The 17,432-nt window shown below is 38.0% G+C and overlaps 1 protein-coding gene across 1 annotated transcript in view; it reads left to right on the top strand.

Moving 5' to 3' along the window:
* The window catches only part of AGO3 (argonaute RISC catalytic component 3), a gene marked incomplete at its 5' end in the record, with an annotated part of 109,430 nt that extends 97,518 nt beyond the window's left edge, over positions 1-11,912 (top strand). The window contains 2 exon segments of the mRNA NM_001194974.1: positions 11,036-11,235; positions 11,804-11,912. Of these exon segments, the coding sequence (NP_001181903.1) occupies positions 11,036-11,235; positions 11,804-11,912 (309 nt within the window).
* Between the last annotated feature and the right edge of the window lie 5,520 nt (positions 11,913-17,432).

A 17,432-nucleotide genomic window follows, 5' to 3' on the forward strand; every position in this document is an offset into this window, starting at 1 on the left:
TTTCATATCAGTGCTTTTAATTTTGCCAGTGAGTAACAGATCCTTTACCAACATTCTGGGCAAATTCTGCAACTTCTTAACCTTCATGTTGGTCGTGTTGGCGTTTATAGCTTGGTCCCATTTCCTCCCCTCCTCCCTTTATTTTGAGATTAAGGTCTCATTCACTTTTAAAACTTAAATTTATAAATCTAATTAAAGCTTGGTTTTCCCCTTCTGTACCCTCCACCTGCCCAAGACAAGCTAAAGCTTTGGTCCTAGTGTTTTGGATAGAGGAGAGGATCATGGCCTGCCTCTGAGATAACTCCGTCCCTGCCTCCTTCTAGGACTCTAATTCATCTGGGATCACTGATTGCCAGAATGTCAGCAGTGGGAAGGTGACACAAGCTTTTCTGTAGTCCATTCTGATTCTAATCATTTAGCCTCCATGGAGTTAAGGACCCTCAAAGGGTAGCAGTGTCTTTCTTTGGCCCCTTCAGTGGCATAGGCCCCAATTCCCCCAGCTCTCTCTTTAGGTTAGATATCCTATTGCATGGCTCCATGGCTCCTGCTTCTCTATTCAATTTCCTTTTTTTTTTTTTTTTTTTTTTTTGGCCACATCCATGGCATGCAGAAGTTCCACCAGAGAATACCCTTAGTTTCTTTTTTTTTTTTTTTTTTTTTGGTTGGCTTTCAGAACTGCTTCCAAGAACTCTTACCACTCTAGCCCTGTGGAGTCAGCAGAGTGGGACTATGGACTCTGAGCTCAAGAAGTATCCAGTTGGGAAATGAGATAATAGTCTCTCCCTTTCTAACAGTCTCTCTTTTGCACAACTGATTCTTTTGGAGGGCCCCTTAATTGTCTTCAGGGGAGAGAGAGCCTCTCCTCATAGCTAAAATTCCGTATTTTCACAACACCCTCAATCTCTTCCTATATTGAGAGGACAGGGGTAAGATGAGAAGAGGCCAGACCAGGGATTTGATAGTAAGACTAGCTTCTAATCTGACTAGCATCCGTGAGGACACAGGTTCAATCCCTGGCCTTGCTCTGTGGGTTAAGGATCTGGTGTTGCCATGAGCTGTGGTGTAGGTCACAGACAAAGCTCGGATCAGGTATTGCTGTGGCTGTGGTGTAGGCCAGCAGTTGTAGCTCCAATTCAGTCCCTAGCCTGGAAACCTCCATATGCCATGGGTTCAGCCCTAAAAAAGACAAAAAAAAAAAAAAAAAAAAAAAAAAAAAAACCTGTCCTGGAGTTCCCGTCGTGGCGCGGTGGTTAACGAATCCGACTAGGAACCATGAGGTTGCGGGTTCGGTCCCTGGCCTTGCTCAGTGGGTTAACGATCCGGCGTTGCCGTGAGCTGAGCTGCGGTGTAGGTTGCAGACGTGGCTCAGATCCCACGTTGCTGTGGCTCTGGCGTAGGCCGGTGGCTACAGCTCTGATTCGACCCCTAGCCTGGGAACCTCCATATGCCGCGGGAGCGGCCCAAGAAATAGCAAAAAGACAAAAAAAAAAAAAAAGAAAAAAAGAAAAGAAATTCTTCTGAAGAGATAAATGCATCTGTTGAAGAGTGGGGAGTGTCCTAAATTATAACTTTCTAATATGAATCTCCAAAATTTCAAAGATGTCCTTCACTGTTATTTAAAATTCCTTTGACTCCACTTTCATTAGCTCCCCTTACTATTTTTTTTTTTTTTTTTGTCTTTTTGCTATTTCTTGGGCCGCTCCCGCGGCATATGGAGGTTCCCAGGCTAGGGGTCCAATCGGAGCTGTAGCCACCAGCCTACGCCAGAGCCACAGCAACGCGGGATCCGAGCCGCATCTGCAACCTACACCACAGCTCACGGCAACGCTGGATCCTTAACCCACTGAGCAAGGGCAGGGACTGAACCCGCAACCTCATGGTTCCTAGTCGGATTCGTTAACCACTGCGCCACGACGGGAACTCCTCCCCTTACTATTTTCTGTGGGTTCCTAACCTTATTCTGTTACCCCAACACTCAGCATATGACCTGTTCCTTTTATCTCACTAAGAAATTATATTATCAGTTATGCCTACTTTCTTCCTTTCTTTCTCACAGGAAAAAGAGTCAACCTGTAGGATTGTTCTCATTCGCTCAGTCCTGCCTTAAGCTGGCCAGTTATCCTCTTTCAAGTATCTTCAGTCTCTTCTGAGCTTCTGATTCTATTCCCTTAGTTTATAGTTATCCCTATCCTAAAATAAATTCCTTGATTTTGCTGTTCTCCTTTAAGTTATTGCCCCATATCTTTCTTCCATTTGTCACCAAACTATTCTTAAAAGAATAGCCTAAACATACCCACCAGAAGGGCTGAAATTTAAAAAGACAAGCAGGGAGTTCCTGTCATGGTTCAGTGGAAACAAATCTGACTAGGAACCATGAGGTTATGGGTTTGATCCCTGGCCTTGCTCAGTGGGTTAAGGATCCCGCATCGCCATGAGCTGTGGTGTAGGTTACAGACGTGGCTCGGATCTGGCATTGCTGCGGCTGTGGCGTAGGCTGGCAGCTGTGGCTCCGATTAGACCCCTAGCCTGGGAACCTCCATATGCTACGAATGTGGCCCTAGAACGCAAAAATTAAAATTAAAAGACAAACAGTATAAAAGGACATAGAGCAACTGGAACTCTTATACTGTCCTGGCAGGAGTGTAAGTTAATATGAACATTTTAAAAAAACTGCTTGGGAGTTCCCATCATGGGCTCAGTGGTAACGAACCTGACTAGTATCCATGAGGACCCACGTTTAATCCCTGGCCTTGCTCTGTGGGTTAAGGATCTGGCATTGCCATTAGCTGTGGTGTAGGTCACAGACGTGGCTCCAGTCTGGCATTGGCTGTGGCTGTGGTGAAGGCCGGCAGCTCCAGCTCTAATTCAACCCATAGCCTGGGTACTTCCATATACCATGGATGTGGCCCTAAAAAAGACAAAATAAAAAACTGCCTGACATTATCTATTAAGTTTAAATACATGTATGTTCTGTGACCAGGATTTCCACTCCAAGACAGCCAACAGAAATGTGTATCTACATCCACCAAAAGATAGTATGTCAAAGTTCATAGTAACACTGGTCATAGTAGTCAAAAACTGCAAACAGGAGTTCCCTTGTGGCTCAACAGATTAAGGATCTGATGTTGTCACTGTCCCAGCTTAGGTAACTGCTGTGGCATGCATATGGAAGTTCCCTGACTTGGGAACTTCTGCAAGCTGTGGATGCTGCCAAAAAAAAAAAGCAAGAAAACAGACAACTCAAATGCTCATAATCAGTAGATTGGATAAATAACTGTACAAACATAATTTATACAACATAATATTATGCAACAGTAAGAATGGTACAACAGTATGTGTGAATTTCATAAACAATATCAAATCAAAGAAGCTAGACCTAAAGGGTACATACATTATAAAGTTCAAAAACAAGCAAAACTAATCTATGATGTTAAAAGTTAAGGAGTTCCCGTTGTGGCACAGTGGTTAACGAATCCGACTAGGAACCATGAGTTTGAGGGTTTGATCCCTGCCCTTGCTCAGTGGGTTAAGGATCTGGCATTGCCGTGAGCTGTGGTGTAGGTTGCAGACGCGGCTCGGATCCCGCGTTGTTGTGGCTCTGGCGTAGGCTGGTGGCTACAGCTCCGATTGGACCCCTAGCCTGGGAACCTCCATATGCCGCAGAGCGGCCCAAGAAATAGCAAAAAGACAAAAAAAAAAAAAAAAGTTAAGTTACTTTTAATATCAGGAGCAGGGTGGCAGGTAGGGTAGTGACCCTCAGAGGGCACAAAGGGGTTTTGTGTTTGCAGTTAATGTTGAGTTTATTGATTTGGGTGCTGGATTCATGGACATGTTTACTTTGTGAAAATTCATCAATCTATATATGTATGGTCCATGTATTTTTCTCTCTATATTTATACTTCTATAAAAGGTTTACGTCTAGAACAACAACAACAAAAAAGCTGAGAGGTTAATAGCGTAATGGATTGCACACGGTGTGACCGCCAAGCAGCTCTAAGTTCAAGGACAAAAAAGACTACTCTTATTATTTCCTCTTCAACTTATAGCAGCCTGCCTTCTGCCCCACCCCTATTTGCTCTTTGATCTTTGTAACATCTGACTGTTATCACATATTCATCGAAACCACCTACCATTTGGTTTCCACTATACATTTTATCCTACTTGTCATCTTGCTCTTCTGTTTTTCCTAGGTTTGGTTCTTCTTCCACCCACCCTTTAAAAGTTTAGGTTCAAATAATATTTATGACTTTGAAATTTCCTCTTACTGACACAACTCTTCCCCTGTTTTCCAGATCTTGCAGTTATTTCTTATTGTGTCCTCTCACCTATCACTCTTATCTAATGGAATTCCCCAACTCTCTAGAATCTACCTTCTAACTCTAAGACCCATCCCTTATTTTTAGCCTCACCTCCCCTACTTAGTTCAAGTTCTCATTATTACTTTCCTGTACAATTACACAGTGGTCCTGAGTGACCTCATTTAGTCTGTACTCATCAGGTTAATTAAAACATAGCTAAGACCCTATCATTCATCTGCTTAGTGCTTCACATCCACCAGAGGACAGCATGTGGACTCAAGTCCTTATATCCACCATTCTACTCCCTTCACTTCTGCTACACCCTTAGTTGCCTCTGTTTCTTGCTTTTTTCTCGAATTCTTCCCTCCTCCTCCTTCTCTCTCCTTTTCTTTTCCTGTCTGTATGACTGTCTCCTCTCTTTTACATACACGAACACACAAGTGCAGCCATTTTAAACTATTTTTAGGTAGTTCTCATAACTCTAGCCCATGCTGCTCCTTTACCTTAAGTACTTCTTCCCTAACTTACTCCTGCTTATCCTTTAAGACTCATCTCAGCCATCAGCTCTTCCCAGCAGACTTTCTTGTATCCTATAAGACAGATACCCCTCTCCTGCACTGCCTGAGCACCCTATGCATATCTCTTTGTTGTACTTATTATGTAACATTTTAACCATGCTTTTCTCTCCCCCTTCCACTAGTCTATAAGGTCCCAAAAGGCAGAGGTCATTCATTCAATCAATAGAAATTTATTGTATACCTCTTAGAAGATAGGTATTGGTACTAGGTATATGGGATGAACAAATAAACACAATCCCTTCCTCTTTTAGTTTATCGGGGGAGATGTATTAAGTATGTAATCTCACAAATGCATGTTTATAAACTGGGGTAAGTGCAGTAAAAGGAAAGAAAAGATAGGAAGAAAGACTTTAGTGGGGAACTGATTTAGAGTGGGAGATCACAGAAAGCTTCCCTGAGAAATGACATTCAAGATATTGAGGGAGTTCCCTGGTAGCTCAACAGATTAAGGATCTGGTGTTATCACTGCTGTGGCTGTAGTTACTGCTGTGGCATGAGTTTGATCCCTGGTTCGGGAACTTCTGCATGCCACAGGTGTGCCCAAAAAGAAAAAAAAAGATAAGATCTTGAGGAATGAGCCAAAAATGAGGAGGAGGCACATATGTAGGCCCTTTTGCTAGAGAAAAAAAAAGTTGTCCATTGAAGGAATCAAACGGAAGCTGCTGCTTCAGTATGAGAGTAGGTTATACAAGCAGCCTGGATTAGACCATATGGGCTTGCTGGGCAAAGATAAGGATTTGGATTTAGTCTAAGTGCATTGAGAAGCCATTAAAAGACTTTAAACTGGCCACTGACAAAATTAGGCCTGTGTTTTGTTTTCTTTTTAATTCACTCTTATCGAAGTACCGATTGTACTGGGGCATAAAAGTGACAATGAGGACATCCATTAGGAGTCTGTTAACATAGTCCCAACAAAAGATGATGATGGTTGGGACTAGAATGGTAACGGGAGAGAACCGAACAAATTATTTATAGTTAGGACTTTTGCCCTATCTCTCCCCTGTGCCTAGAATGCTCTTTCCCCTGATCTTACAAGCCCTGCTTATCATACAGAGCTCACTTGTGTGTCTCCTCAGAAAGACAGGCCTTCCCTGAGCGCACAATCCAGAGTAGCCACAGACATAGTCAGTCTTCCATGGTATCCTACATTTTAATTCTCTCCATACCTTAGTGTTATCTGCCTCATTGATGGAATGTGTGTCCTATTCATTACCATATGCCCAGTACCTGATACAGAACATGGCATTTAGAGAGCGTTCAGTAAATACTGGATGTGTGAGAGTACAATATTATATATGCATTATAAACATACAGTATGAGAAAGGTGGGATTTGGTAATAATTTGAATTTTATCCCCCAAATCTTGCACAACATCTGACAAATGGTAGTCAAATATTTGTTAAAATATGAGCTAATCTTTCTCCTTTTCTCCTTTGCCACTGTCATTTTATTAGTTCATACCATCATCATCTTACACCAGCACTAATTGGTCCCCTTGCTTTTAGTCTCTTCCTATTTCTATATATATATTTTTTTTTTATGGTACTTGTTGGGAAGAGATTGGTGGGGTGTTCAGTTTATTTAAACTGAAAACAAAAACAACCACTCATTTCTCCCACCCCTGCCTCTGGCAACCACCAGTCTGTTCTCTGTATCTTTGACCTTGTTTTCTGTGGGTTTTTAAAACTACTTTATTTTTTCATCCATTTACTCATTTTAATTCCACATATGTGGCATTCGTTTTTGTCTGACTTATCACTTAGCGTAAGTCCATATATATCACAATTTCTTTGTCCATTCATCCATCGATAGGTTGTTTCTGTATCTTAGCTATTGAAAATATTGCTGCAATGAATATGGGGAGTGCATATTTTTCAAATTAATTTTTTCATTTTTTTCAGATAAATACCCATAAGTGGAACTGCTAGATCATATGGTAGTTCTCTTTTAATTTTTTGAGGAACCTGTATGCTCTTTTCCATAGTGGCTGCAACAATTTACTTTCCCACCAACAATGCACAAGAGTTCCCTTTTCTCTCATCACCAACACTTGTCATTTCTAATTTTTCAGGTAATAGACATCCTAACATTGTGATTTTTTTTTTTTTTTTTGGAGGAGGGGGTTCTTTTCTGGTCATTTTTCTCAGCATATAGAATTCCTGGGCCAGGGGCCAGATCCAAGCTGCAGTTGCAACATACACACAGCTGTGGCAATGCTGGATTCTTTTTTTTTTTTTTTTTTTTTTTTTGTCTTTTGTCTTTTTTTTGTTGTTGTTGTTGTGGTTTTGCTATTTCCTGGGCCGCTCCCTCGGCATATGGAAGTTCCCAGGCTAAGGGTTGAATTGGAGCTATAGCCACCGGCCTACGCCAGAGGCACAGCAACGCAGGATCCGAGCCGCGAGCCGCGTCTGCAACCTACACCACAGCTCATGGCAACGCCGGATCATTAACCCACTGAGCAAGGGCAGGGACCGAACCCGCAACCTCATGGTTCCTAGTCGGATTCGTTAACCACTGCGCCACGACGGGAACTCCGCAACGCTGGATTCTTAACCCACTGTGTCAGGCTGGGAGTCAAATCTGCATCCCAGCACTCCAGAGACACGGCTCATCCCATTGTACCACAGTGGAAACTCCTATCTCATTGTGATTTGGGAGTTTTTTGTTTTCTTTTTATGGCCACACTTGAGGCATATGGAAGTTCCCAGACTACAGGTGGAATTGGAGCTGCAACTACAGGCCTACGCCACAGCCAGGGCAACGCTGGACCCAAGCCACGTCTGCAACCTACACCTCAGCTTATGTCAATGCCCCGATCCTTAATCCACTGAGCCACAAGGGGAACTCCTTATTGTGATTTTGATTTGCATTTGCCTGGTGATTAATAACGTTGACCATTTTTTCATGTACTTGTTGACCATTTTTTCATGTACTTGTTGGCCATCTGTATATCTCTTTTAGAAAAATGTCTGTTCAGATCTAATGCCTATTTCTCAGTTAGATTTATTTCTTTTACTATTGAGTTATATGAGTTCTTTATATATGTTGAATATTAGCCCCCTTCCAGATACATGATTTGCAAATATTTTCTCCCATAGTAGGCTGCCTTTTCGTTTTGTTGATGGTTTCCTTTGTTTTGCAAAAGCTGTTTATAAAGTTTTAGGTATTCCTGCTTATTTATTTTGCCCTTGTTACCTTTGCTTTTGCTGTCAGAAAAAAAAAATCATCACCAAGGCCTATGTCAAGGAGTTTACTGCCTATGTTTTCTTCTAGAAGTTTTATGGTTTCAGGTCTTACATTTTGAGTCCTTAAACAATTTTGAGTTAATTTTTAGTGTATGGTATAAGATAATGATCCAATTTCATCTTTTACATATGTCTGTCCAATTTTCCCAATACCATTTATTGAGGAGACTATCCTCTCCCCATTGTAAATTCTTGGCTCCTTTGTCATAAATTAATTGACCGTATATGCATGGATTTATTTCTGGACTTTATTCTGATCTATTGATCTATGTATGTGCCTGTTTTTACCATACCATTTTAATTAGTATAGCTTTATCATATACAGAAAGTCCCCAACATAAGATAGTTTGACCATTTTTCAGCTTTACAATAGTGTGAAAGTAGAAATTGTACATCATATTTTGATTCTTGATCTTTTCCCAGGCACAGTTTCCTCTCATGATGCTGGGCAGCAGCAGCAGCACAGCTGCCAATTAGCCACACAATCATCAGGGTAAACAACGGATATACTTACAACCATTCTGTACCCATACAACTATTCTGTTTTTCACTTTCAGTATAGTATTCAATAAATTACATGAGTTATTTAACACTTCATTGTAAAATAAGCTTCGTATTAGATGATTTTGCCTGACTATAGGCTAATGTAAGTATTTGGAGTACATTTGAGGTAGGCTAGGCTAAGCTATGAAGTTTAGTATGATGGGGACCATAACCCCATCATAAGTCAAGGAAGATCTGTACAATATTTTATTTCTTTTTCTTGGCTAATTGCCCTGACTAGGGCTTTCAATATTATGTTGAATAAAAGCGGTGAAAGTGAGCATCCTTTTCTTTCTCCTCATCTTAGAGGAAGAGCTTTCAGCTTTTCAATATTGGGTATGACATTAGCTGTGGGCTTGTCATATATGACCTTTATTATGCTAAAGTATGTTCCCTTTATACTCTCATTATTGAGAGTTTTTATCATAAATGGATGTTGAATTTTGTCAGATATTCTGTCTCTATTGAGGTGATCATATAATTTTTATCCTTCCTTTTGTTAATGTGGTGTGTGTAGCACAATGGATGATTTGCAGATGTTGACCCATCCTCACATTCTGGAATAAATCCTTCTTAATCATGGAGTATGACCCTTTAATGTAGTGTTGAATTTGGTTTGTTAATATTTTTTTGAGGAGTTTTGCATCTGTGTTGATCAGGGATATTGGCCTGTAATTCTTTTCTTGAGGCATCCTTTCTGGTTTCGGTATCAGGATAATGCTGGCCTTATAAAATGAGTTTGGAAGAATTTCCTCCTGTTCTGTTTTTTGGAAACTTGAGGAGGTTTGGTATTAATTCTTCTGTGAATGTTTGGTAAAATTTACCAATAAAGCTGTCTGGTCTTAGACTCTGGGGGCAGGAGAGTTGTGGGGGTTTTTTGTTTTTTATTAAAATATAGTCGATTTACATTATTGTGCTAATTTCTACTGTACAACAAAGTGATTCATTTATACATCTATATCCCAGAAGACTGGATATAATTCCCTGTGCTATATAGTAGGACCTTGTTTTGGGGGAGTTTTTTGATTACTGATTCACCTTACTAGTAATTGGTTTGTTCAGATTTTCTGTTTTCTGTTTCATCATTCTATTTCTAATCCATCCTCCATATTACTGCTGATCTTATTTTTTTATAAAACTCCCAATCTTATTACATCTAAAACCTCCCTTGTTAAAAAAAGCTGTGCGATGCTTTCCCTGATGCCTACAGATGAAAGTCCAAATTCCTAAGCATGTCATTCAATCTGATCCCAAATGTTCACTTCAACTTCATCTTTTTCTCCTCATGCACCATACTCTGTTAATCCTAGTCTATTAGCTATTCCCCAAATATGCCATGATACTTTCTGCCCCCTATGCTTTTGTTAAGGCTGTTCATTGTCTCTAATGTCTCTTCACCCTACCCACCCCCAAAAAGCTAAATTTTATTCATTCCTCTCTTGGTGAAGAACTCAGGGCCCAGCCTCACAATTACTTGCTTTGGTATTCTCACATAGGACTAAGTACCACTGTAGTACTCTAGCCGTTTATTAGATGTTTTCCAACTATAGATCTCTTATTTCCTCTACTCCTCTACTAAATTATATTTTCCAAAAGACAAAAACCTTTGACTTTGTCTACCTTGTTCTTTGAATTCATAGTACCAGTTACCATAATATAGTAACCAGTTCATAAGAGCCCAACTAAATGTTCTTAGTTTTTTAGTATGGTAAAAAATACATAACATACAGTTTACCAGTTTAACCAGTTTTTGAGTATACAGTTCTGTGGCATTAAGCAATTCACATTGTTCTACAGCCATAGCACTTTTTATCTCTGGAACTTTTTTATCTTCCCTGACACTCTGTACTCATTAAACACTAATTCCCCATTTCCGCCTTTTCCGAATCCCTGGTAACAACCATCCAACTTTCTGTCTCCCTGAATTTGATTACTTCAGGTACCTCATATAAGTGAGTCTATAATATTTGTCCTTTTGTGCCTGGCTTATTTCATTTAGCATAATGGCATCAAGTTTCATCTGTATTGTAGTATGTGACAGAATTTTCTTCCTTTTTAAGACTGAATAATATTCCATTATATATATGCAACACCTTTTATTATCTGTTCGTACATTGTGAATACTTGGATTGTGTCCAGCTTTTGGCTATTGTGAATGATGCTGTTTTGAACACAGGGGTACAAGTATCCAAGTCCCTGCTTTTACTTCTTTTGGATATGTACCCAGAATCAACTAAGTGTTTCTTAATTAATAATGAAATTAGACTATGTCTTGCTAATGTACAAAGCTTGTTTTTTGCTTAACTTAGTCTGTGGTGAATATTTATCCAGAAGTTTAGAAATCAACAGAATATGCCATTGCCTTCTATAGGGTACCAGCCGTCCTTCACACTATCATGTTTTATGGGATGATAACTGCTTTACTGCAGATGAACTTCAGCTGCTAACTTACCAGCTCTGCCACACTTATGTGCGCTGTACACGATCTGTTTCTATACCTGCACCAGCGTATTATGCTCACCTGGTAGCATTTAGAGCCAGATATCATCTCGTGGACAAAGAGCATGACAGGTAATATGAGAACATGACAGGTAAAATGAAAGCATAACAAATACAGATTCTCACTCAAGTCCAACTATGCTCTGTGTGAAGGATTTTCTTGGGATATTTCTTTAAGTGTTTTCACATAAGCATGTGCCTCTCTGTTCACCGTAAAGTACTGCCATTAGAATTAAAGTTCTGCAATCTATTAGAGGAGTCAGTGATCCATATGAAAAGCAGTGATAGAACTGACTGCCCCAAATAAGAGTTCCCATTAAAAGGTACAGTCTAAGCTTGTTAGTAATAGTATGATAGTATGTTGCTTTACCAAATTAATTCAGGAGAGAGATTATTGGTAATAAGTGATATATACAGACAAAATGATAGGATGTCTTGGATTTGCTTCTAAATAATGCTTGGGGAGGTAAGAGAATTAAAAATTGGCCTTGAGTTAATAATTATTGAAGTTGGATAATAGACATGTAGGAGTTCATTATACTGGTCTCTCTTTTTTTTTAATTTTCTACAAATAATATTTTTCAGAATTATTACATCAGCATAGGGTTTGGTTTTGTGTTCATTGCCACTTTTCTTACAGTGCTGAAGGAAGTCATGTTTCAGGACAGAGCAACGGACGAGATCCACAAGCTCTTGCCAAGGCTGTACAAATTCACCAAGATACCTTACGCACAATGTACTTTGCTTAAAAAGTCTAAGAATATTCTCTGAAAGGAAGAACTGGAAGATGAATTTACATACAACTTATGTTTCCAGTGAAGTCCATTGAGTGGGAATGCCTCCAGCCATACAGAAACCAACACTGTGTGGGGGCCAGGGTCTGATCTTTATGCTGATACAAGGAAGATTGTTTACTTCATCAAGGAACACAGCACCATTATGCAATATGAAACCAGCCAACTGCTTTTTTTGTGCGGTCTCCTGTAGGAAGTATCGCAATTGTTTTGTTTTCACTTTCTTGTAGTCAAACCCTTTTAATGCCTTTACCTCAAGTTGCTTGGCAGCACAACTCTTTGCAAAAAAAAAAAGTAAAGAAAAAGTAAATGATGGTTTTTAAAAAAAACACAGCTATATGAATAATCAAAGTGATTGTTCACAAGTTATGTGTGCAAAAAATTAATGTGTATTCGTGTATCCTTGTAAACGGTATCTGTATATTTTACATATATACATGCATACTGCATATGCATATATATCTGGATCTACATTGATAATAGATATATATGTATCCGTGTATATATTTTACAGTTCATTCCATTGGGGAACTTTCTTTCCCTTTTATTATCCTCCCACTACCACTTTTATTTCTCTCTCTACCTCCCTTGCCTTCATCACCTACATTTTTTTTCCTGATGCTACCAGTGACATTCAAATGTTCATGTATCCGGTTCATTTGAAAATGAAGCATGGCAAACTAGATTTTTATTTTTATTTTGCACACCATACTCCTGTCTCTTGTCTCATACACAATTCCGAGTCCTCAACTCTTAGTATTGCTTTCTTAAGAAACAAGATTATTATATATATGTTTTTGTGAGAGTGAATGTTCGCCCCTTCCTGCTCTGAACTTACATTTGCCATTCGTGCAATGTGTACATAAGCAGTAGCAACCCAAACTATTCATTTTCCTTAGCGAGTTTGTTAAAGCTGCTATAAATATTTAAAAAAAAAAAAACCTTGTCAGAAGGTATAACTCTCTCTCTATAAGTGATATGTATCCTAAAGCCTTCTGTTTCTATGTGTTATACATAGAAATCCCTTAAAGCTTTTATAAAGGGTAAATATTTTAAGTGATTGGAACTGCATAGGGTTGAGGCCTCTGAAATTGGGTGGAGAGAAGGGGTTGTTGAGGTTTCTTTTATTTTTTATTTTTTTGCTAGTTTACTTGCTGCCTCTCATACCTTAATGTGATTTTCATATATATATATTTTTATATATATGTGTGTATATATATAAACATATATGTATGTGTTTTGAAGTATAGCTTCCTTTTCTTTTATATTTATTAGAATAGTGCTTTAATAATTATAGAATCGTATTGGCAACATCTTTTATAGAAATATAATCATGTTTATTTTAAGAACTGACTTGTTTTTGCTCTCTTTTAGTGCAATAAGCAGTTTTAAAAGAAAGCCGTGTCTGTTTGACATCTCTACCACACATAGTGGGAGAAACAGGCACCTCCATAATTTTACAAGGGCAAAGTAATACAGCCTTAATTTCAGAAGGAAAGTTTTGTAATTTTCAAGTTTAAAGCACGTCTTTTAAAAATCATAATGAAAATGAGGGAAGTTAATTTTCCTAAGTGAGTCTGACCTTGAATATTAGAAAAAAAGTTGAAGAACTTTGATTTAAGTAATGACAATGACTAGCTTAAGATTTAGAAGACATTTAAATTCTTTGAAAATAGATATTTATTGAAGAATCATACTGGTGAGGTACCCATCTTCATTTACTAAAATGAGTCAGGAAAATATAAAATGATATTTTTAAAAGTTTTTTTGCTAATTCGTCACCGGTATAACTTTCCTTTTAAAATTAAGGTGAAGGTGACAAAGGCAGTTAGGACTTTGATCATTCTAAATGAGTTAAATCACTGAAATGTTGAAAAAACTTTTGCAAAACTATTGTTTTATTGACTTTAAGATATTAAAAAGTACTCTGAAGCTGTTAAAACCAAGTTCATCAGTAACCTTGGATTCAGGGGAGCTTTGCACTTTGTGACTCATGAAAATTGCATTTTTTTTTTTTTTTTTTTTTTTTTTTTTGCACTGGTTCAGAGTCTAGGTATTATGGAGTGTTTCCAGTGGGCATTGTTGTTAACCTTTCAGAATTCCATCTGCACATGAAAACAAATAGATTAGCTCTTTAGTTTCTCTCTTACCGATAATCTACACTTATTGCCAATTTACTGTATTTTGAGCCTAAAATCTGAGCCCATGTCCTCCAACAGGTATAAAATCTTTTGTCCCTCTGCCAGAAAACTAAGAAAGTACTGTATTTTGTATGTTTATTATATTGAAGTGTCTGAAATGCAATTTACAGCACTGTTTCAAAGCTCTTTACATAAGGTAATATTTGTGTAGTATATACATTTTTCTCCCAACCCTCCCCCTCCTCCAAAAAATTCCTATAAAGCATGTATTTTTTCTACATTGAAATTTCACTGAATATAGTCCAGAACATGGGCAAGAGGAGAAAATAGTATATCCTAGATGGTAAAAACTTGACTGCGTGTGTTTGCTCAGTATGAGTAAAACCTCTCCCTTTATCACTGGGAGTTGCACAAACTCATGTGGGAAACTTCAGGGCCCAGGGAAGAACTCTAGACAACCTTTGCCTATTTACCGCTTTACCTAATTTACAGTCACTTAATCTCACATGTGCTAAAGTAAAGCCCATGATTTAAATCTATTTAGAAGGACTTTTACAGAGGAAAAAAAAATTAATATAAAGCTTTACCTTTGAAGTGAGTTCTTTTTAGGGTGCTCTTAGAGTTTCAACATCGCTAGTTAAAAGTTGGTTAACTTGAAAGTATATGTATAGTATATTTCTATTTTGCTTACTAACAAATTGGTATATCAAACTTAATTACAAGAAACTTTGTGCTTAGAATTTTAAGATAAAAGACTAAGTGGCAAATATTTTTTGAAATTTGTTTTAATTGTTATTATACGTCTAGTGTAGAATTCCTGATCTTTTTTATTTAAAAAAAAAAAAACAAAACAAAACAAAAAAAAAGGTTATTTTGAGCTTGATGGTCATGAAACTCAACAGTGACCTTTCTGTTCCTGTCCTTACTCACTAACTATACAATGAATGCTAAATTTTGGTCTGCTGTTTTCTGTGATATATGAGTCACTTTAAAATGTCAGTCCCAGCAACTGGTATACTTGATTTTCATGTGAAGAAGAACTGGGAGTTTAATGTATATTCTGGATGGCAGATGTGTCTGTGTAAAGTGCTGATACATGTTTTATATTACAGTATCGAGTTACTGGCATTGAGGACCATGCGTTTCTAATACTGTAGCTGCTATATTTATTTAATGAAGTAGAGTCTGACATTACTGCACTAAACAGTAAGGAGATGAGCAGGATTCAAGGCTAGCATTACCCCCCCCCCCATTTTTTGTCCCTTAAGAAAGATTAAGAACATGAAATATCAAGGTAACAAAGGGTGCTGCCGGTTTAGTTTCAATTTAATATCAGGATACTCTTTCTTTGTTTTAGAAATGTGGATTTTGACTTTAGCAGTTTTGATAAAGGGTACCTCAGCCTCCTCAGTACTGATTTTTGGCATATTTTCACAGAAGTATAGATGCCCTTTATTTTATTTCTTAATATTTGCCTTTTAACAAGTTTCTCAGAAAGAGTATCCTTTTATGGAAATCTTCCTGTTTATAACCTATTAATTTATCTATCTTCCTAGAAGAGAGTCTAGATGGGATTCTAATAGGAATATACTGGGTGTTTTAGAAGGCACTTAATAAAGATTCACCTCTACCTTCTAGCATAGAGACTCCTAGCCTTCTAAAAACCTATACTAGTTTTCCAAACTAGGTCCTCTGATGACCCACCACTGCCTAAAGTTTACTTCCTCTAATGAATGTTAGTATGTCAGACCTCATGACAGGCTTAGTTGTGACAAACATAAGGTATGTCTAGGGAAATAAAAGCTGAGTTGCCATTCAGTAGAAATGGCTGGCAGAGGATCTCATTGTTTAAAGGAAAGATGGACACTCATAGTGCTACTAATAGATCTAAAGGATGTATTATAGGCCAAGAATTAGAGACTATTACTCAAGGAATTTGGTGGGTGTTTGATTCAACATGAATTTGCCATGGTTGTTACTTTTTATGAAATCCATGAAGCTAGCCACTTGGATTCAGTTAGAATGTTTTATAGCCTTGCTATTGAAACTTAGTAGTATTGTTTCACCAGGAAGCTTAGCAGACAACTCTGCGTAAATTTTATTCAGTATCCTTAAACCTGGCTTAAATACATTTAACTCATCCTTTTTAAGTGTTTTCCTATTGAGTACTTTTAAAGACAGGTTGCCCCCAAGAGTAACTTGCTACTTAAATTATCTTTTATGAGTTATCAGTCAAGCTGCAAAAAAGACACCATTGGCCTGGCACCTTTATTCTGGCTTTTTGAATCCTTTTCATTCTTTTTGAGAATTCATGGATGTCTTAAACTTCAATAATCATAGTTGGGAGACTTTATATCAAGTGAGGCCTTTGTGAGTGGCAGTATAGTGCTGACTCTAGAGTCTGTTTTCCTTTTTTTTCTCATTTGATCATATAAAGCACTTTGTAATTTATAGGAGTCAAAAAATAAGCCAAGAATAATATGTTAAATCAGTACATAAATGTGAAAGTGAGAATTTTCTCCAAAAAAAATTTTTTTAATTCCTGCTTATACTAAGAACATTCTTGATCAGTGGCAGTGTGGTTAATGAAACCTAAGCTGACTCCCAGGAAGAAAAAAAATCGACCTCTCTCTCTCTCATATATATATATATATATATATATATATATATATAGAATCTCAAAGGGAAAATATTTTTTACTTTTTCCTAGTTTTAAAAATGGTACATTTCAGTTTATAATTTTCCATGTTGGTCAGAATAATTTATTTTACCTAATGGTAAGGGCTTATGCTAATATTATCTACTGCTAGTTGAATTTTGTTTTTCTTTGCCCATCAAAGATAGTGCTCTAGATTTTTACATTATTGTAAGAATATTTTGATCTTAGAGTATGGAAGTTAAAGATTTTAATTTGAACTAGAAGGTTAATAAATTTCATATGGAGGGTTGAGATTTACCAATGAGAAGCCCTGTTGAAGTATCAGGTAGCAAACAGTATGACAAAGTTAAAATGCTGTTGAATCATCCAGCCAGCCACTGGTCTCCCTTCTTTTTTATTTATTTATTTTTTCTTGTCTTTTTATGGCCACACCCTTGGCATTTGGAAGTTCCTAGGCTGGGGTTGAATCGGAGCTGCAGCTGCTGGCCAACACCACAGCCACAGCAACGCAGGATCCAAGCCACATCTATGACCTACACCACAGCTCACAGCAGCACTGGCTCCTTAACCCACTGAACGGGACCAGGAATCAAACCCGCGTCCTCATGGATGCTAGTCTGGTTCGTTACCACTAAGCCGCAACAGGAACTCCTCTCCCTTCCTTTTTGAAATCAA

Source organism: Sus scrofa, chromosome 6, assembly GCF_054392235.1.
Source record: "Sus scrofa isolate SSC_HxYL_T2T_F1_AM1 chromosome 6, Sscrofa_HxYL_maternal_Yorkshire_Landrace_v2.0, whole genome shotgun sequence".
NCBI classification, from domain to species: Eukaryota; Metazoa; Chordata; class Mammalia; order Artiodactyla; family Suidae; genus Sus; species Sus scrofa.